General features: G+C 41.0%; 1 protein-coding gene across 1 annotated transcript in view; it reads right to left on the reverse strand.

Moving 5' to 3' along the window:
* rapgef5a (Rap guanine nucleotide exchange factor (GEF) 5a) overlaps positions 1-22,291 on the reverse strand; it is a 69,287-nt gene that overhangs the window by 23,355 nt on the left and 23,641 nt on the right. Inside the window, exons 6-9 of the mRNA XM_074686548.1 lie at positions 15,883-15,964; positions 15,730-15,778; positions 15,533-15,606; positions 9,878-10,069 (exon numbers count right to left, since the gene is read on the reverse strand). Of these exons, the coding sequence (XP_074542649.1) occupies positions 9,878-10,069; positions 15,533-15,606; positions 15,730-15,778; positions 15,883-15,964 (397 nt within the window). The remainder of the gene's footprint in view (positions 1-9,877; positions 10,070-15,532; positions 15,607-15,729; positions 15,779-15,882; positions 15,965-22,291) is intronic.

Below are 22,291 nucleotides of genomic sequence, written 5' to 3' on the forward strand. Positions count from 1 at the left end.
CATCTAACAGAGCGAATCAGCAGCATGTAAAATACATGCGTTTCAATTCAAATTCCAGCCGCGAAATGTTTCCCTCTGATCACATTTAAAGAATCATATCATTTAAAGAATATAACTGCATGTGTGAACCATTAAAGGTCCCATATTATGCAAAAATCACTTTATTAAGTCTTTTAGTGAAATTTGTGGGTCTTTGGCTTTCCTCCCAGCCCACAAAATGTGATATTTAATGACAAAATCTGTACTTAGTAGTGCTTGTGAATGTAAAATCCTGACCTTAAACGAGCTGTTTGGATTTTGGGGATTTGCCGACATCAGCGATTCCCCTATTCGACCAATCAGGAGCAAGTCTGACCTGACTGGTCCACCAGAGCAGATACCCCCGAACACCCTCCCCGCACACTCCTCTCCCCAGCTAACTTTAGCTGCGGTTAGCCTGTTGTTTTAGCCTGTAATGTTACAGTAAACGAGCTTCGCTGTCTTCTAAACATTGCGCACTCAGAGCTCGGTCGTCATGGTTACATGGTGCCGTTCTCAGTGGAGAGTGGAAGAGCGGGACGGTATCAACGGTGTCTCATTTACATATGAAGGTCACGTTCACTAAATCAGAGCGTTCTGAACCGAGGGGCTATTAGAGCCTGGAAACAATGCTGCTGTGCTTGATTTATTGGCTTTTTGGACCAAAACATGTTACTACCATTTCATGAAGACACCAATGATCCATGTTAAACTGCAGAAAAGCATTTAGGTGTGTTCCTGTGATCAACTGATAGTTGGACATTCTGTAATTGACAGCTACCGCTGAATTATCTCACACATCCATTCACAAATCCACACCTGCACAGACAGATCCTGTTGGCACATCCAGAGGATGTATTGCTCTTCCTGTCTTCAGAATAAGTGGTGCTTTGTAATTAATAACAATGAGACAAAAGAAGAATGTGAGCTTACACTTAAAGTGATCTCCCACTGTAAAAACTGAACAGCACCTTAAGACACTAACACACTCACGCACACTAACACACCTGCAGTGCCTGCAAAGGGAATAGAGCTCCAGATGGACAAAAGAGCACAACAAGAAACAGCCTGAGGAAAGAAAAAAAAGGAGGGAGATCAAAGGAGGAGGACAGGAGCAGGAGGAGAGATAAAGGAGCGACGTGTCTCATGCGGCTGCTCGCTGCAGTCTCTGTCGCAGAAAGGGGGATGAAGAAACTATTACATATATATATATTTATACACATATACCTGCAGTGTCTGAACTGTTTTCTTTTTAAAGATTAGAGTTTCAAAACTTTTCCTACTTCACCACTACAGATGCATAAATATAAGTATTAACTAATACTGTCTGATCTTATGTATAAAGATAAGAATTGGGGGAAGGCCAACGAATTTTAAAATGTGCGTTAAAACATCCCGCTAGCTTAGACTTAAACTCTTTATGCTCTCACCGCACTTTTAATGCTTTTTATGCTGCAGGACACTTACTCTTTCATCAACTCTTGTCCACTTTGTAAGAAAAATGTGCTCAAAAAAAGTTTGTAAGCAGATCTCAAGGGTCATATAAAGTGCCAACAGCACCTTCATCAATAGCTGTGATAACATTCAGAGCTATGATTCAGTTTTAGACATCATGGAGCCCCGAGCATAACTAACCCATTCAGAGATACTTCAGTAACACACAAAAGCAAGTCATTAACCAGCTGATATGAACAAGCAAACACACACTCACACATGCAAACGCAAGCACACACTCATGCTATCTGTGTATCCATGTGATGAAAGAAGTTGTCTAATCCTTTGAGACGACAGCAGCTGGGGTTCCTGACTCGGGTCAGACACAACAACATGCCCAGAGTGCTCTGTGTGTGCAGACGTGCCCTGATGACTCACACACTGGAGTATCAAACAGATGTTCAATGCACAGACTTTCAGTCACTGCTCTTAAAACTGTTATCAGCTTGAACACAATCCTGTTAAACATGTGTGGCTTTTTTGTTTTTATTATGACCTCTCTGAATTCTCCGTGCTTGTTCACTCTAATTTCTAAAAACCCACATCTATCATCCATCTTGAAATAAAGTTAAACTGAGTTAAACTACTATTGAGTTTCTTATTTGCTTTGTGCTTTTAAGTGCAAGTATATACGTTCCCAGAGGTTTGACACTTTCCCCCCATCAAAGAGATTTCTTTTAAGATGAGGTTTTTCTTATCTAGATCAAAGGTTTCAGGGTGGAGGGTTTTTGAGGCTTATTTGTGGTTTGGGGCTTTAAAAATAAACTGACTTCAAAAGTCAAGCTTCAGTTCAGCGTTTCATAACTGTCCGTGTCTACACCACAGCCAAAAGACACGGTGATATAACACTTGTGGTTGAAAAACCACATTATTGGTGTTAATTTTGACACCTTATAATGATTCATCGTAGGGGCGTTCAGGTAGTTCATAGGTTGGGTGAAAAAAGAATCAGAAAAATACTCGCCCACTCCTGCAGCTCCTCTGGTTTCATTCCTGGTAACAGAGCCTCTCTCTTGGCTGAACACTCAAAGTACAAAACTGGAGGTGTTCATGGCAGCACGATGTCTTCTTCAAGACACTAAAGCATCTTCAACTTTGGTTAGATAACCAGATCTGCTTTGGAGGCAACCCAGTGGTTATGAAACAGACTCAAGGTCATGTATGATCCATAAAAGCATACAGGACACCACCTGCATCATTCATTAGCTCCATGGAGATTGTTAATGCTTTTCACCAACCCAGTGAGGTAGGTGTCTGAAGTGGCCATTAACCACATGCAATGATAAAGGCCTTTGTTTACATGTCCTGGCAAAACGTTTTGCAATCAGCTGCTGGCTGGACGTTTAAAATAACCAGGTTTCAGTTCGACACAGACTCAGTGAGTTAGATTAGATATGACTGACAAAAACCAGATCTATTCAACTCAATTCTATGCTATGTGCATGTATTACATCATCAATGCTGGTAGGCCTGTGGATTTTTTGCTAAACATGAGCTAAAATCACATAAAGGGAAATACAGTAAATACAGTTTGAAAACAGTTCGGAGACATTTATTGTTTTGCCAGAAACTCTGACTGCTGGTTGTAAAAACACTGAGGTCTGCAGTTAAACTTTAATTCTTATTAGTGTTAGAGATGTACTCACCACACATTTAGGCATTTATAATCCTATAGTAAAATTTAAAGTTAGAAAAGTCTGAAGTTACCTAAACACAAATCTCAGCCTAATCGGAACTATCAGATCATTATCAATGTTGGTCTTACAAAGTTGAATTAGTGGTTAACTGCATACAGTATACAGTATACTGTAAATCCACAAATGGCACACAGCCATCAGATGTAGGTATCATAGGTTATGCTCATGCTGCAGGTCTTAACGTTCAATTCCAGTTTATTGCTCAGACCCAAATTTTTTGTTTGGCTGTTCAGTTACATTTTTGAAAATGTAAATGCAGCCTGTCTGGAGACTGCGATGTGGATAGCTCACACTCCTAAAGTGTGAACTGTGTTTACAGAAACTAACATGGGGGCAGCCGTTAGTCTCATTTACAGTCTTATGTTGAAAATAATGTGTGGTGGCAGCGTGTTGCGTGTCGCTCCAGAATTACGTCAAAATTGCTTTAAATGCAACCTGACTGTTCAGACCACACTTCACTTCAGAAAAAAAAAGAAAGCAAAAAACAAACAAAAAAATCCTGATATGTATTCAGCACCACATCTGAAAGTGGCCTGAGTTGAAAATGTCACATTCAATGTGAGTTGTGCTGTTCACACAGTCAGAAAAAAAGCAGATATGTGTCACATTTGAGAGAATAAATCACATTCAGTTCACTTTTAACCACAGCGTGAATAAAGCCCTAAAGTTTCTGGTGGATGCTAAATGGAGACACTCATTCTGAAGCAGAGCTTCTGTGAATACAGAAGATTAAAATTAGGGAGGTCCCGATCACGTTTTTTGCTCCCGATCCGATTACAATTTTTTTATTTTGAGTATCTGCCGATCCCGATATTTCCTGATCCGATCTTTTAGCAATGTATTGAGAAAAAAAGAAAAGAAAAAAAACTCCTACAAGTTGTCCTCTGAGTTTTTTTTATTTTATTTAAATGAAGGTATCATTCTAGCCAAAATGGATATAGCTTTTTGTCTCCACTTAGTGCAGCATTGGATCAACAAAATAAAAATAAAGCTTCTCAGTGGTGAACTACAAGATTACCTTGTATGTGTGTGACAATAAGATTGCAATTTTGTTGTACTTGTTATAATGACAAATAGGGATGGGTACCGAATCAGGTACTTTTATAGGTACCGAGTCCGACCGAATTCTGTCAAAAGAACCGGGTATCGATTCATGTAAAACCAAAAGGTACCATGTTTAGGTACCTAAAAGCATCCTTGTGACTGTGAGGGAGTGGAAGAGTAGGAGATTTTCCATGCTGGACATGAACACCGCATTGCAAGGTTATATTTTGAAGAATACATTTGTTAAATTGAATTTTTTTTATATTTAATTGTTAAACAAATTGATATTTTTTACGTCATAAACACAAAAAAGTACCAAAACTTGGTACCGTTGAGTACCTGTACCGATTACCAGGTACAGAGCATCGGTACCGTACCGTTTCAAATGTGAAAGGTACCCATCCCTAATGACAAATAAAGTTCTATTCTAAAATGAATGATGATGTGCTATTATACACATTTTAATTAAAAACAAGAACGATGGCCCCATGCTTTTTCCGATCCCCCATCCCCAAGTCATTAAAAAAAAGAAGTCATCACCCCCGATTCTGATCACGCGATCTGATCGGAACATCCCTAATTAAAATGATAATCACATAGAAAATAGAAACCAGTAAACTGAGTCCTCCTCCAAAAAAAAAAAAAGTAGATTTAGCTTTAGAATAAATAAATATGAGCACAACTGAATGGCTGCTCAACTAACCAGGGTTTATGAACTCTTTTAAAGTTAGGAATTTTTAAACAAGTTCTCAGCGGGCAGGCAGAAAGCTTTTGGATTTCTGTGACACTTAAAGAAAAGAAAAATAAATTATACACTATAGCATAAATAAAACACCATTACCAGGTGTTTTCCTCACTTCCTGTCAGAAAGTGTTTTTCAGTTAACAGATAAGCTCACTGTTTTAGACCTAGCACAGCTTAATATTTATTGAGTGAGCCGTTAGAAACAGGTGAAAGTTTTGTTTCCTTTCACAAAATGATGGCCTTTTGTTGTTTAATACTCTGAATATGAGAGTCCTCAAAGATTAGCAACACAGAGATGCTTCAAACCGATGCAAAAGCAGTGAAGCCTGATGTAAACAGAGCTGACACCGTATGCCATTAATTACACTTTGGGCTGTCACCCAGACCACACCCAGCTGCCCAGATGTGATGTCATGATAACACAGTTGGCGGCTAAGTGGTCTAACGGAGATGTGCTGGTGGACTCTCATCATCCAGGGTTTAAATATGAACCAGGAGGGTTTATTACAAGTCTCTTCTTATCCTCTACTGACCCTTGTCTTTCTCCAACATTAATTATCTAATCGAGTACTAGTGGCGCAGAAATACTGTGAAAAAAGGAGATTATGTAACCAAATCTACAGAAACTACGATAAAAACAAAAGAGAAGAAAGTGCTGTGCAGTCTGTGTTCTTGATACAGTAGCAAATTGTTGATCTTTCCGATAACACACTCAGTCTTTACTCTGATGCCAAGAAAAACAACTTGAAGCCGAGAGGAGGAAAACACACACACACACTCACACACTCTCTCACACACACACACGCACCCACAACATCAAAAGGCTTTCTGAAAACACACCAACACAAGAGTAAATCTAACAACATATCCGCTCTGCCTAAGTAACTTTACGTGCATGTCTCACATTTTCACACATAAATTATATCTTAAGAGTAAAGTGCAAACAGCAGCATCCAAGAACGACGCAGATTAAGCATGAGAAAGAATGCAAAATATGAAAAGGAAAAACATACAAAGTATGCACCAGAACACTGTGGTGACGAGGGGTCAGACAGTTATGCAACACAGAGGAAAGAGAGCAAGAAGGAGAGGACAAATAACAAGAAAAGAAAGCAAGATGAAAGACGGGAGAGCAGGACGGAGAGACATGGTGGAGTGTTGGAGGAGGAAGGGGTGAGAAAATACAAGAAGAAGTGACATTAAGAAAAGTCACTGCTTTTGATAAAACTTCTAAAATGTGCTTATTTTGTAAATTAAACCAAAAAAAGACACAAGCCAGAAATACATGTTAAGTTGTATCAGCATTAGTTTGACAGGCTTGGGTAAAAACACAAAGCAGACAGATGAAATATGCAGTTATGTAACACTTCCTGTAATCTATCATAGACAGGTCAAAGGTCAGATCTATGCTGCTGTTCATCAGGACTCAGACAGTCCTTAACACCCCCCCAAAACTGCCTCTCTGAGGTCAGTTCTCAGGACCTTCACCTAACAGGTGTGTCTGTCTTTTCCTTCCATTTCTCCCCATCCCTTCCTTCAATTCATCTGTCTGTACTGACACGTCACCTCCACCCTTCCCCTCCTCTGTGTCTCCTCTCCTCACATCTAAAAACACATTTCTCTTTCCTCCTCTCACGCGCTCCAGCAGAGTCTCTCTGTCTCTGCCTTTGAATGGTCAGACTTCATGCTCCAGAGGTCTGAGATTTTGGGAGGTGGAATAAAGACATGCACTTTCTGTGCCCCTCTCAGAAGGTCACAAACTGTGCAAGACTTCTCTAAAACACACACACAAGCACACACACTCGCACAGATTGACAGAGTTCAGTGTGTGCTCAAGAAACAAGACAAGGATGGTGGGAAAATATCTTAAAGTCTCGACAAACTCAGGACTTCATGCACAAAAAGTCTTTGCCAGTTTACATCTTTCTCCTAGGCTGTCATTCTTACTTTTTCTAAAAGACACACACACACACAGACACACACACACACACACACACACACACACACACACAGACACACACACACACGATACGACGATTTGTACAGAGGAAAGGTGGGCCTCATAGAGAGCCTAAAGGAAGCACTCTATGTTCCCTTCCCGTTCCTGTGTGTGAGTGTGTGTGCTGGTGTGTGTGAGTGTGTGTGCTGGTGTGTGTGAGTGTGTGTGCTGGTGTGTGTGTGTGTGTGTGTGTGTGTGTGTGTGTGTGTGTGTGTGTGTGTGTGTGTGTGTGTGTGTGTGTGTGTGTGTGTGTGTGTGTGTGTGTGTGTGTGTGTGTGTGTGTGTGTGAGCTGTAAGCAACAAATCCATATCAGTGTTGTGATAGCTCCAGGCCTGATTCCTGGAAATAATGGATAAGAAAATAAAAACACAAAGCTTTTAGGTCAGCATAATCTGCAATGATGATTGCAGGAACACACACACACACACATATTTGACACCCAGTCATTTTAACAAACATGTTTAAGGGTCACGTGCTGTCCTTAAAGTCTGCCCCTGAGTGTAAGTGACCTCAATCCCTGTGCAGGTAAAAGATCAGAAGTCTCACTTTCGAGAGACACAAAGACAGAGATAAAGCTGAAACACTGTACTGACAAGTGAATTATATCACCATGGAAACAGCACACACAGTTTGTCAGAGCGTGTCTGTCATTGGAAAAGAATAAAAAAAATTGCCATGACAACCCAATAAAGAATGAGCGGTGAGCCGAGCTGTTTGCCTGGTTTGGGTTTTTGCCACAGTCAAAGCCGGAGTTTCACTGTGAGACGGCAGAAATGAAAAACCTCGACAACATGTTTCACTCACACGTGATTATAGACAATGACTGATGACCTCTTACCAGTCCAAAATAAACGAGGAGTAACCCTGTGGCATGGATGGATTAATACGATTTCATTACTTTCAGAGTAAGATCAACATTTGAGTGGATACAGTCATGACCAACAACAATCCAGCGAAACGTAGCTTCTAACAGAAAAACAAATGAGACTCTTTACCATCACTTGGTCTAGTTCTGACGGACTATCTCCACCATCTTTGTGTCGATGCATCAACATTCATCTTCTTCAATTTCTTGAATAGCTCTTTGGTAAACCACACTGTCTATGAGACTATCACATCAATTCTTTTCACCTGATTGTCACAGGATTCTGAGAGGATATCATTTTTAGATTTGAACTCAAGTCCTCATGCGTGACATCCTACAGGTTTCCCTGCAAATGTTTGGATTTTAAAAATGGAGATGGAGAGGTAAAAAGGTTAGCTTGAACACAAAGGCTTTGTGCTGAAATGCAGCTGTTGTCCCTGCATGTTTTCACTGTTTGCCCTGATTGCTAAAAGCATAAACTGCATTAAGTATAGACATACTCTCCGTGATGTCAACCATTTGTGCCTGATTCAGTGAAATGAAGCAAATCTGCGGACATGAGGCGGGCTTTGAGCTTCCTTTCTAACAGCTATAGGATGCCCGTCGGTCACGTGAGCTGTGTCTCTGACTGGATGATCTTGTGATCCTAATATCTTCTAAACCGCTGAGTTGGAAAAAAATCACCCCAGTACAATGTGTGTCGATAGAGAAATTAGCACTTCAGACCCAAGCTGTTTTTTGAACTAGGCAGTGAATATTTTTTACTGCTTTAAAACTCTTTTTTTGGCTTGGTGTGTATGAGGTTTTCAATCTTTCTGCAGCCACCTCAAGTGGATTCTTGGTGAACAGCAACTTCAAGCACTTCCTCATAGGCTTTATTTTTCTAAACCTGATGTTGCCTCTTGATTAAAAGTTCTAAATGATATTTATTGTGCTGACTTTTTATGCCTTTAATAGCATCCGTGTTGTCGTGTACCTGAGGAATTTTAAATTTCAGCTTGCTCCTTTTTGTGTTTGGTAAAACAAAAGATGAAACCCATTACAATTATTGAGCATAATTAGAGATGCAGAGACACCAATCATCATTTGTCTCACGAAGAAAAATTTCACTCATTGGGTAGACAGACACTTTACAGACACATACACTGATACCTGCTTTAACAAGAAAAAAAGTTTCAATCTTTAGTTATTAATAGCTGCAATGCTGTCACATGTTCACTCAAAATGAAAGTTAAGTCTTGTGCTCTTCAGGAGGACCCGTAGTCTGAGCTGCAGGCGCACTCAACAAGCTGAAGTGATACACGTTAGACTCTCCAAACACGCGCCTGGTGATGTGAGTGTGAAATCAGACTGCCTTTTCTTCATTTCCTGCCCTCAGGTGTACTGTAGAGGATTATACAGCACAACGCTTCACTAACATCCCACTCATTATGCGCACACACTGACTCAGCCTGCCACTGCACCAACAGAGCATGAACACACACACACACACACAGAGTCATGGAATCCCACACATGATTATAAGCTGTAGCCGCCAGACTCTCACGCACAAGTGAGCATAGACACACACGCAGCACTTGACAGACTGTGAAAGGAGTGTGAGATCACATTGCACTGAGCCATTATTAACACCCACATAAGACGAGCTGGAGGACGGCTGGTTGTTTAATCTGAAGCGATCTGACTGAAGAAACACTGTGCATCTGCTAAGATAACATGTACAAAACAGAGCACGCATGCTGCTAATGTGTGTACACGTGTGTAAAAATCTGGATGGTCTCCATGAGGATTTACTCCACCAGCAACTCAGACCTGACTTGTGAGTGAGAGCTTATATGTGACGACAATACTCACCACATCATGACATCAACTCCTCTCTACTCATAACCATATAGCCACAACTCACCTTACAGATTTTAGTGAAAGCCCAAAAAGTTTAGCAGACCTCATCCTCAGTCTTGCAGAAATCTACTGGAAATACACCTCAAAGTGCCACCATCATGCTCTCTACTCACCGCCTGGTTCCTGTCAGGGAGCCTGTAGTTGTGGTTCTGCAGGATTCGACAGCCGTCCTTCGCCAGCCTCTGAACGGCCTCCAATCCAAGCCGGCTGGTCAGTTCCTCGCGCCCGCACACGGTCCCCATCCCGCCGCCGCTGCCACCGCCAACACTGCCACCGCCATCCCGCAATGCACACACTCCGCCCAGCTGCAACACAGGAGGCATGAAGACATATCTCAACCCGCAGTCCCAGGACATTATGGAAACAGTCAAAAAGTTTGAGCAGGGACAAGTTTTCAGCTGCTCTTTGTGTCCATGTGAGGAGAATGAGCCGAAAATTTAATCCTGTCTTTCTCTGATCTCTTTCTCTAATTCCTCCTCATCTCTTATTCCCTCTGTCTATTACAGTGTGTAATTCCCTCTATCTGTTGCACCTCTCTCTTTGTCTCAGTCTGACTGCTCTGTGTCAGAGGATCTGCTGGAGAAAGTGTGTGTGTCTGTGATTAGTAGAGTAAGTGGGCGGGAGTGTGAGCCTGTGTTGGATGAGTGTGTATTGTAGGGGGTGTGTGTGTCATCTGTCTGCCTCCTCCCATCTATAGTTCAGACTAAACAGCGTGTTGCCATCTTTGAAGTCCGGCTGAAGTACATAGAAAGTGAAGAAAATGGCTCTTACAACCAAAAATGTGAAAAGATGTATGGATCTTGTTTTATATACTTTGAGAAACTTTGAATGTTTTTCCCTTTCTGTGTAATGGTTTCTTTAATCTTTGTTTACATTTTTCAGATGTTCAATGACCTCAGACTTTAACATTATCTTTATTTGCTTCTATTTTTTTTTTTAATTTTATCATTTGTGCTTTTCTTTATCAAATACCACAGGCCCGACCTCCTGCACCAAGCTTTTTTTGACCGCAGATATTATAAAAACATAAACAACATGACATTGCTTGACATATTTTTGGAGCTCCCTGTTTTGACTGGCTGCAGTCATAAGGCCCGCCTCCTCCATGTTATCAGATGGGACATGAGTCAAATGGAGAAAAAAAAAGGCATGAACATTTCTCAAACATGGTTTCTGCAAAAAAGCAATCTTATCATGCTGTTTAGGTCCAAATACTAAAGGTCCCATATTATGCAAAAATCACTTTATTAAGTCTTTTAGTGAAATTTGTGGGTCTTTGGCTTTCCTCCCAGCCCACAAAATGTGATATTTGATGACAAAACCTGTACTTAGGAGTGCTTGTGGATGTAAAATCCTGACCTAAAACAAGCTGTTTGGAATTTCCGGGATTTGCTGATGTCAGCGATTCCCTTTTTTGACCAATCAGGAGCAAGTCTGACCTGATTGGTTCACCGGGGCAAGATACCCCCGAACCCCCTCCCCACCCATTCCCCTCCCCAGGAGAAGAATGCCAAAGTTGAGGAGCCATCACTGCTTTGTTTTTGGCTGTAAACAGCCACATAGTTCCATGCACAAGCTTCCCATCTAGAAGAAGACAAGACTACGTGGCTAGAGTTCATTTATCAAGGAAATGTGCCAGCTATACTCAGTAAAACTGTGCATCTGTGTGCTAGTCACTTCACGGCCGACTGCTTTTCCAACAGAGAGCTAGTGAATAGACTGGTCCTGAATCCAGGCACATTACCAACCATCTACCAACAAACCTCAGACCCTGGAAAAGTGAGTATTTTAAATGCTGTGTGCTGTGGAGCAGATGTAAGAGCTTTTCCTCAGTGTCCCCCCTGTCTCTGTGTTAGCTTCAGGATGCTAACTTTAGCTGCAGTTAGCCTGTTGTTTTAGCCTGTAATGTTACGGTAAACGAGCTTCGCTGTTTTCTAAACATTGTGCACTCGGAGCTCGTGGCGCCGCTCTCAGTGACGCGGAAGAGCGGGGTGGTATCAGTGGTGGCTCATTTACATATGAAGGTCACGCCCACTAAATCAGAGCGTTCTGAACAGAGGGGCTATGAGAGCCTGGAAACAATGCTGCTGTGCTTGACTTATTGGCTTTTTGGACCAAAGACGTCAATGATCCATATTAAACTGCAGAAAAGGAGCGTAATATGGGACCTTTAACTATCCTTAGAAGACTAAAATCTCATCAAGTGTTTATGTCTTATTTTCAGCTAAATAATGTCCTTTTTAGACATAAAATGGGTCACATTCACCTGACCAGTCCAGAAAAATACCTTATACTAAGTTATTTAAAGACACAAATGAGGTCTCAATTTTTTCTGACAAGTTAATCTATCAGTACTGTGAAATTAAAAAAAAGTTTCCTGTATTAAGATATTATCTCTAATTTCAAGAAACTCGATGAGCATGTTTTCTCGCCCCATTGGAAGATTTTTTTTACCTGTAACAAGCAATTTAGACCTAATTTTTGTCTCTTAATATCTTGAAAGAAGACATGTTTCTGGACTTTTAAGGTGACTGTGACTTATATCAAGTGTAATGAGACATTTCCTTAATAAAAACAAGATGAAACACTTGCTCAGATTTCAGCTTGTGCAGTGACAGAAAGCAAAACCTTAAGGGGCAAATAAACCAACGTGAGACCTATAGCTTCATTGAGTTAATATTCATTTAGAAAACTGGAAGAGACGAACATTAATACCAAGGCCACACCAGCAAATCCTTACTCCTTACTGCTTTCTTTCCAGCGCCAATCAAAGGGAGCATTTTGGTCTAACTTTTCCACCACATGAGCAACCCTTGATTTTATTTATCATCAAGTATGATGAGTGAGTATAAAATCTCAGCTGGCAGAAATGCAAGGAGGGGGACGAGAGCGATTTCTCACTAACAGACAGGTATGTAGTTTTTTGTTCATATAGTTCATAAAGTTTTTCATAAAGAGAAAAAAGACAGTGGTGTCTTAAAATCAGCAGCGACAAGAACAAAGGAAAAATAAAGCCTGAAGACATGAGTAGAAAGATAGAGAAGGGAGAAAAAAAAGACAAAAAGGACACAAAGCCTTTAATTAAGAGAGCTTTAGGAAACTAGAGAAACTAATGGCTTTGTCCTTGGATAGACCTGTGTGTGTGTGGGTGTGTGTGTGTGTGTGTGTGTGTGTTCAGTGTGTGTGAGCTCCCTTGGGTGCTGCAAGTATGATGGTTATCTCCAGTGATGGGCATTTGGTTGGTTTGTTTTCCTTGGAAGAGGCAGAAGGGGTATTTCATTTGGCTCACTGCTGTTTAACCCTTCCTGTGGGCTCCACTATCCCACGCTGCCATGTTGGTGTGTTAGAAGCCAACACACTAACACACACACACACACACACACACTGAGCGATGGCATACTCCCACGCTTCATTTTGTTTACTAGGAAAACTCCCCCTAATGACTTGGGCTCTTATCTGTTAGAAAAGCCACGTACACACAGAGACATTATATCACAGTCTCAGCCCTCTGCCCCTTTCTGCTTCCTGTCAACCTGTTTCTAACTTCCTGTCCCACAACACAGCTAGATAAACCTTTGTGTGCGTTTGTGTTGTGTAGCTGTCTTGGGCTATCTCTTACTACTCTTTTCCCCCACTGTGTCCTTGATTATTTCAAAGTGCGCTAGTGTTTTGAGTCTGTGATGAACTAAGACTGAAAGCAATAAAACACAGCGACTGTGGGGTTGACTCGGCTGTTTAGCTGTTCAGAAAAGTTTCACTATCTCCCTACAAAACATGTCAGACAAATAAGATGAATGTGACCACAGTGCTCTGCAGTGGATCCTGTACCCACCAAAAGATTGAAGGATGAATCCAATCAGACCTGTGCACTGAACTTTCCCTCAATCACTGCATTTACAGACCACATTCAGCCTTCTATCTCTATCATGGTCACAAAATCATGAGCAGAAAATAATGAAATGTGTATTTTGGATCAACATTAATAAGCAAAATAAAGCTGTGACATCACATCATCAATAAGCGATCACCGATGTCATATTGACCCAAGAAGTGTCTGTGACTACAACTTGATGAGCTGTATGTGTGGCTCTTGTCTAAAATGCCACAGAGATGTCACCAAAACAGCTCTAATCTGTATCCTAACTCATCATTTCCTGAACTCAACTCGGAAACCACTGATGCTGACTTAGATCGGCATTTTTCTTTATATGACTTGACAACTAACTTACAGGGCTGCACAGTGGCGCAACAGTTAGTGCTGCAGCCTCACAGCAAGAAGGTCACTGGTTGGACGGTGGGTCTTTCTGTGTGGAGTTTGCATGTTCTCCCCGTGCATACATGGGTTCTCCGGCTTCCTCCCACAGTCCAAAACCATGCTCATCAGGTAAACTAGTCACTCTAAATTGCCCATAGGTGTGAGTGTGTGTGAATGGTTGTCTGTTTCTGTGTGTCAGCCCTGAGATTGACTGGCGACCAGTCCAGGGTGTACCCCGCCTCTCGCCCAATGACAGCTGGGATAGGCTCCAGCCACCTGCGACCCTGAACAGGATAAGCGGTTCGGGAAATGAATGAAAGACTGAATCTAATGAGTGACAGGAAATGTGGGGAAGAGACTTTTGACAAAGGTCAAAGTCAGACTCAAACCTGCATCCTCTGCCTCTGTTTATAGATGATGGTACATTACCAGCAATACATGAACTGGATCATAACACTGTATGATAAACTGTATTTGAAATTTTCCTAACCCTTTTATGTGTTTACTTCAAATATTGATGTTAAATGTTCTTAAATATAGTATTAAAATTTAAGTGTGTGCGTGTGTAATGTTGATTTAGGAAGTGGGTTATCCAAACATCACTGCACAACACGTTTCTGGTTTCTGGATCCCTGTTTACAGAGCTTGGCTGGAAACCCCAGAATGTGTCCTCAAAGTCAATTCTTTCTCTCGTCTCCTGCTCTCCTATCTGGTGTAATCAGGAAATTAATAATGGATGGAAGAAGAAAAAGAAGTTTGTAAGCACACAGGCCTCCCTTTGCCTTCCTCTCTTCTGACCTTGTTTTCTAAAATCATCCTCACAAAGAAACAATTTGCACCCAGTGACCTTTCACAGAGAGTAAGGTAATCTGAATATTTATGACATTGTGATATTTACGTCCCCAGCTGATCTTTGTTAGAAACGATCAAGTCATATTTTAATGGGCCAGTTTTTGTTATAATCAGTGCTACGCTTCACGGTTCTTTGGGGCTATCTACAACAAAGCTGTGCAAAAATTTAAATGTTATGATGAAAACATCAAAATACGCTGTTACAATCAAACTATCCAGAGGCATTGGACGGCATCTAATTTGAAGACATAATCATTTTAAAGACTGTATGTGTGTTTGAAGCAGAAGTAATAAAAGCAGCTTTGCATGCTGCAACACCAGAAAAACACCATGAACGTATCACTTTACTTAAAAGCTGCAGCTGGTTTATAAAATGTCTTTGACCTTTGTTTTTGTCTCCACTAAGAAAGCTTGTCGAAATCATTATGCCCAAACAATTCAAGATTCTCTCATGTTAAACAAAACTACAAGCTCTCACATGTTTTCTTGTTTTCCTCAGAAATCAGGATCATATTGAGCATCAAGGATGCTATTATCATAAAGACCTACTCTGACCCTCACTGGGATACAAAGCTCTAAGTTCTGCTGTAAGACAGTTACAGATGTAACTGACAGGATTAAGATTATGGCTGGGACACCACAGTGAGTGTGTGCTCATTACCGGGCTGCTCTCCTCGCTGGGTGTGCGAGGCTCCTGTGGGCTTGTTTCTGTAGTCTCAGAGTCCTGCTCTGATACTGCAAAACAAACACAGAATCAAGTAATCAGTGACAGCTTTTCACAGTTTTTACGTAACACTGACTTTGTTACTCTGTACTCTCAAGATGAGTGTGGTAAAAAAAAACACACTTCAAACTTACAAGCTTTGCGAGTCTTGCGGGCCAGAGCTGCCGCCAACTCACTTTGTACCTGAAGGAGAGAAGGTGTCAAAAACCATTTCAGTCATCAACTCAGGAACATCACAATCACGTAATAATGCAGCAATTCTAGATGTAACTTGTGCACACACTGACCGTAGAGGTGAGCCTCTCCAGAGCTTTCATCTGGAGGATCTCGCTGCAGATGTCCCTGTTGCCTTCAGAGTCCTCCTCTGACCTGGGATAGGCAGAGAGAAAGAGTTAGTTACACATGCAGCTGACAAGTGCATAATTGAGATCAAACATTCTCCAGAGGAAAACTTTGTTCAAACACTTTGGTCCTCTCAACGCTGCCCCCTGGTAAACCCAGAGGAGAACTACAAGCCTTAAACACATTATTGTTCCCGCAGCTGGACCGGATGTTACAGGCAGAGGAACTTTCTTGTTTTTGTCTATTTTAATTAAGGCTTAAGTAAATATAAACCCCTTTCTGCCTGACCCTTTGTGCCAAGAAGCCTCGTAGTTACACACAGATATAAAGTGGTGCCTGTTTATTTTTGAGTTTTTTTGGAGGCAAAGGCATAAAAAAGGTGCATTTCACACCAAGCTAGAATAAGACCAGGCTGGTGTAGATGTGATATGAGTATTTAATTGTATCTTAATGGTTATATTTCACAAAATACAGTGTTTTCATGACACATCATTGCAGGAATTTCAATGCATCTTTTCATTTTAAACTCTTAACTGGAAAATCAAGAAATTTTAGGACCTTAGTTGAAATTTCAGACTCTGAGATGTTTTGGGTGGGTTTTTTTTCAGTTTTCCGGACATCATGTCAACTAAGTGACTATTTATTACCTCCGCCAAAGCGGTTATGATATTGGGGGAGTTTGTCTGTCCATCAGTTTGTTTGTGAACAACATAACCCAAAAATTAACCAACAGATCTTGATTAAATTTCCAGGAAATGTTCTTTTTTTAAATGATTCTTTATCATTGTGAGATAGGTCTGTTTTCACCATATGTGTATAGAACTCCGCCATAAATGGTCAGATGGCTTTGCAAAACAATACTAGAAAAGGCCATGGTAATTTCTGACAGAAAACATGAAATATGTACTGGGTCATCATAATTTCCAACGCTGTCAGGTCAAATTATCGGACAAACCTGCAACTAACACCAAACTGTAGCAGACAGTCTGCTGAAAGGAAGTATAACATTAAAGTAGGACTTAAGTGCTGCATCACAACAAAAATATGCTTGGAGGTCTGTGCTCTCTGAGTGTTTTTCTAGTTCTTAAATATAATCAAGTTATCAGTTGTGAATGAACCTAATGGTATTCACTGTCTTTTTCCTGCATCACTGTCTTATCTCAGTTTCAGTTTTCCTCCCATCCCACCAGTTCTTCACTGCTTGAATGTATTTGTATGGAGCCTCTCTCCTTCACTGCACCCCCCTGTGTGTCTCTTTCATGTGGTTTCAGTTTAAAAAAAACGAAGCTCCCAGACACACCCTCCTATTGATGTTAGTGGGCTGTGTGTGTATGTGTTCAGACTGCATATACACGTGTGGCTCTTGCCTCAAATGTTTCCAAGCCCTCTATGAACACATTTGTTTCTGACGTCATTTCTGCATACCTGCATGTTTGCTCTACAAACAGCTTGTTGTTTTGGGGGTAAACTCTACATAATTCCCAAAGCAATAACATGAGGTTTTACAGTTTGTCTTCCATCGAAGCTGAGTGCACCCAGTGGCCCTTCATGTAATGTGCTCTTTTTAAAAGCACAACACACTGCCTCTGCACTGCACAACACCACACACCCATTGAGACACTGGAAGACAAGTTTGCATACAATTTGGTTTTGTCCACAGATCCCAGTGGTGCTAGTAGCATGTGTATTTGCACTGTAATCTGGTATGAGAATGATAAAAGAAGAAACAGGAGGAAAGGTAATTATATGCAGCTTAACCCTTCAGCTATTGGTTTAAAGAGAAAGAGAGTGTCAGGTAAATCAATAGATATCTTAAAGCGTGTTAAATATTCTTTTTTTTCCTTTTTCTGATCAAATGTCGGGATTTTGTCATTTTTTCGTCCATTAGCATCTCATGAGATGTTTAAAGTCTATTCTAAGTCGTCATGCTAAATCTGTTCTTATCAGGGTCATTAAGTTTTTTCTGCTGGGGTTGGTTTGGTAATTTGGTGACTCACCATGAGCCTGTAATGTAGCAGGGCTGCAGCAGATGCACAGTGGGGGGTGTGTCACCGATCATTAAGCAGCACAGAGCAGTATTGATGGAGGATTAACGTGATTGGTGCTCGCTACGCCTCCCACAACAAGCACGTGCGCACATGCTCTGTGATCTAGCAGAGCAGAGATCCCACTCATAAGCCCACCAGTATATTTTCTGTATATTTTCTCTGTAAAGCATCATAAATATAACATACTGCAACATTCCCCTGCAGCATACGCCTGTGCATTTTCAGTCTAATTTCTGCGTTCAAACACGAGACTGAAAGCTTGCAGGTTTTATGGAGAAGGAGGAGGTAATCTCTGTTAAAACCTTGGTGTCTGTTCCTTCAGCATTCTGCCAGCTCTCCGCTGTTTGGCTTTTTGCCCTTTTTTGGATCAGAGCACTCTGCAAAGCAAGCAAGTGTGTTTTCTCCTTCTAAAGCAAAGGTGTCATATTTAGGCTCCTGGCAATTCTGCACCTCCTGCACACTGATAAGCAGAGAAGACTGAGAGGAAACTGTCAGCATGATTGTTAGCTACGGACGCCTCTACAGGCAACAAAGCAACAAATGTAAAGAGGTACTCTGCTGTATGCAATACTGAGTATTATAATGAACAAACAGGTTATTTTTTTAGGGAGTTCAAAGATTTGTGATTGTGTTTTGTTGCCGAAATATTTTATCCATTTCAACTCATTTATGTTGGATTATCAACAGCTATTGCAAAGAAGTTTATTATGCAGACTGAGGCATTTTTGGTTGTTCACATTTCTTTTAGCAAGGTCTTCCTTTGAGCTTTAAATGTAAAAATAAGTGTTTTATTGTGCTGAATTGCTTTTCACGTTCCAGGTGCTCATGTCACTACTTCTCTCTTAATTGTTTTGTGTCTAGATGAAAAATATGTGCAACTTGTAGACGGTAGACTGTGATAAGTTGTGTGGTTAAATTTGCTCAAAGGATATAATGATGATATCAAAACTTGACCTTCTCCCTGCCTGCTTCACATAGAGGCTAACCTTGGCTCTGAATACGTTTTAAAATGAACCCAAGCGGTGACCTCTGCTGAAAAGGCAGCGAGCAGAATCTGGTTAAACTTTAATGACTTACTCACACAGCTTTTCTAAAAAGCACTTAAAGTGCAAGATTGAAGCTTTACAGTAACAGGAGATGAAGTGGAAGAGAGAATGAGACAGACTCTCCTGCTGAGAAAGTCATTTGATGGAAACTAGTGTATTTTTTTAGTGGAAATAATAGAGGAGACCAGGTAAGACATGTTTACAGAGGGTTTTCTGTATGTTCATGATGATTCACTGTGAACCGTAAATTTTAATTCGCTGTGCCGTGTGATGAATGTCGGATTCTGGTTAAATGTACTTCACAAAGGACTGATACGCCTGATGAGCACGGTGGGGAACAATGAAAAACAATCAGCTCTGATGGCCACACTGTAGGGATGCACTGATATGAACATTTTGGCCGATACTGATATCCGATTCTAATATTGCTGTTATGGTGTCAACCGATGTTTACTGATATCAATATTGGTAAAAAAAAAAAATCTGAGATGATGTGTCGAGGTAGTTCAGAGAGAAAGAGCAGCAGGATCATGAGAAAAGACGACCATGGAGAGGATCAAAGAATGTAGTGCCCGAGATGAACGCGATCAAAAAGTACGTTTGTCTTTTTTTTTGGATCAAGAGCAGGAAGAAAAACATAAAAGAGGAGGGTCCACTCTTCTTAAGTAGTTTACATAGTCATGGAAAACAATTTTATTTGGGTCTTGAAAAATTATTCAACATGCTCTGAAAATGGCCAGGGGCTAATGAGTAAATATTGGCCCACTTTAATACATTGGCCAATACCAATATGTTAAAAAAATGACCAACATCGGCCGATACTGATATTGATACCGATATATCGTGCATCCCTACCTCTGTGGGGATTCCACTGTGCTGTTGTCCCCCCCCTACTTTGAGAATGCTACACATGAAAACACCCTTAATTTGTCACGTGTTCTTCGTCTCAACCAAGCGGCAACCTCTGGTCTAAGAATACGAGACACATGACCGACAGGCGTCCTATGGCTGTGCGCGAACGCCCTTGCCACTACCAATATGGCTGCTATAGCCGATATGCTTCATTTTCCGTTTCAGAAACAGACGGGTGACGTCGGTGACACTACGTCCATGTTTTATATGGTCTATGGTCTCAACATAATACAAATCACAGAAAGGATGTATAGCTGTCTGCTGATAGTGCCCCACCATGTATCAAGTTATTATTATCAGATGATTCTTCTCATTTACTGAAGCTCTAACAAAGAGACATAACTGGTAAAGAGTGAGCATTATTTACACCCAGCTGCATTTCTTATCTCTCTGCACTATTTTCTCATTTAGACATTTTGTCTCAACAGTACAGACTAATGCGAGCATCTTTACTTTGATGCAGATAAGCCCCTGATATGAAACTTTCTTCAAACAGATACAATGCGACATGTGTTTCAAGATAAAGAATGTATTTGACTTTTTCTACATTTTTTAACAAGTAAGTCATATCATTTGCTGCACTGTATTTACTCTCCATATTCTACATTCATTTTAAAATTTCAAAGAGAAAAACCCTCAGCTCCAAGCACCCTGAGGCAGCCATGTGTACTGCTGACTTAAACAGGTGTTTTAACAAACTTTTTAATATTTAAGCATGCTCAGACACAACTACCACACCAGGGTGTAATTTTAATTACAACACTATATTAGTCTTACCACTATGTTTTCATGAAAAAAAAAGTATCAAGATCTAAAATCAATCAATGGATTGATTTATTGTTCCTGATATGTCGGCCATCATTGACTTGGAGGCAGCCAGCTACGTTACATCAGTTGTTTCCTCTTCACAACTACAGCTACTCTCCTTTGCATCAATAAGAGTGTGAGACAAAAAGAGGGGGGGGGGCGATGTGTGAGACGGTGGGAGAGCTGAGTGTGAGTGTGAGTGTGAGAGAGATGTTGCCCGCAGAGAATGGTGTAACATCCAAAGAGAGACACAGACAGCAGCTGGGTCGAAGTGACAGACAGAACGAAGGAGCTGAATGCTAAATCCCCTCTCGTGTCTAATCTGTGACGGTGTAACAACTTTACTTTTTAGGTGCGAAATACTCTTTTTTTAAACATCATTCTGCCTCCAAAGACAACCACAGCACAAAGACCTCAGGTTTCAAGACCATGCTTTGCTTTTTTCAATGGACAGTTTTTCATAGAAATTTAGTACTTCTCACTCTGATCGATTGATTAAATGGTGAAAAAGCATAAGAATTACACTCAGACGTCTACTTAAAAAGATAACTGAACAGTGGCACAGTGAGAAAACATTGATTTGATACAAAATAACTGTATGTACTGCAACAAATTGAAAAACTGCAATGTGTTTATGTTGCAATAAGGAACTCTACTGCCATCAACACATCCTTGTACCTCCGTATTGATCCCTCCAAGGCACAATATCGCTGTCTCTGTTTATTATTTCACAATGCAGAATTATTCCACGTGAATGCAGGAGGTAAACACCAATTGGGAGCTTGACATATACACACAAGCTCCACAGCTGCACAGTGTTCCTTTCTCCTAACACCTCTGTAACTACCTCTAATGCTGAAGCATATATACCCACCCAGGTGTCTTGGATGAGTGGGAAACACTTGTGGTGCATCTTCACTCACACATTTTCCACCTGCTACCATCATACCATTTTTTAACTACACAGGTGAGAGATGTAATGACGTTAGACTGAGGTAGTCACAGGTGGATTCTGCCCTTTGTTGTTGGAAAAAGCGTATCTGTACATTTTTTATCTCACAGATTATAAAAGTGGCGTGCTTTTTTCTGAGGTGCTAATACATCTCTCGTGCAAGGAAAATATCAATGATCCACTCATCCCTCTGCAGTCTGCACTCTGACAGCTTGGTGAGACACCCTGCTGTAGACCTCCAAGTCACACATGTCATCCACTTTACATCCACTGTACATGAACTCACTGTACAGAACACAGAAGCGTGTACAGTGAGTTATACGAGTATCACATTCGATCCCCTTCTCTCTCCTCCTCTTTCCTTGGCGTCTGTGAATACGCCCTTTGAAGTCGACAGTCAAATGAATGTGTTGACGTGTGCTCTCGTTTCCTCACTCTGCATATATCCTTTTTTTTCCTCATACCCACTCTGCACTCGTCTCTCTCTTCCTCTGAGTGACAGATTGAGTTCAGTCGCAGCCTCAGCAGGAATCCCACACAGGAGCAGTAAGGCAGGGAACTCTGGCTGACACCACTCTGCATGTATGCG

The sequence above is a fragment of the Halichoeres trimaculatus genome, unplaced genomic scaffold, assembly GCF_033239565.1.
Source record: "Halichoeres trimaculatus isolate MK-OKI-2021-1 unplaced genomic scaffold, fHalTri1.1 fHalTri1_scaffold_14, whole genome shotgun sequence".
Classification (NCBI taxonomy): domain Eukaryota; kingdom Metazoa; phylum Chordata; class Actinopteri; order Labriformes; family Labridae; genus Halichoeres; species Halichoeres trimaculatus.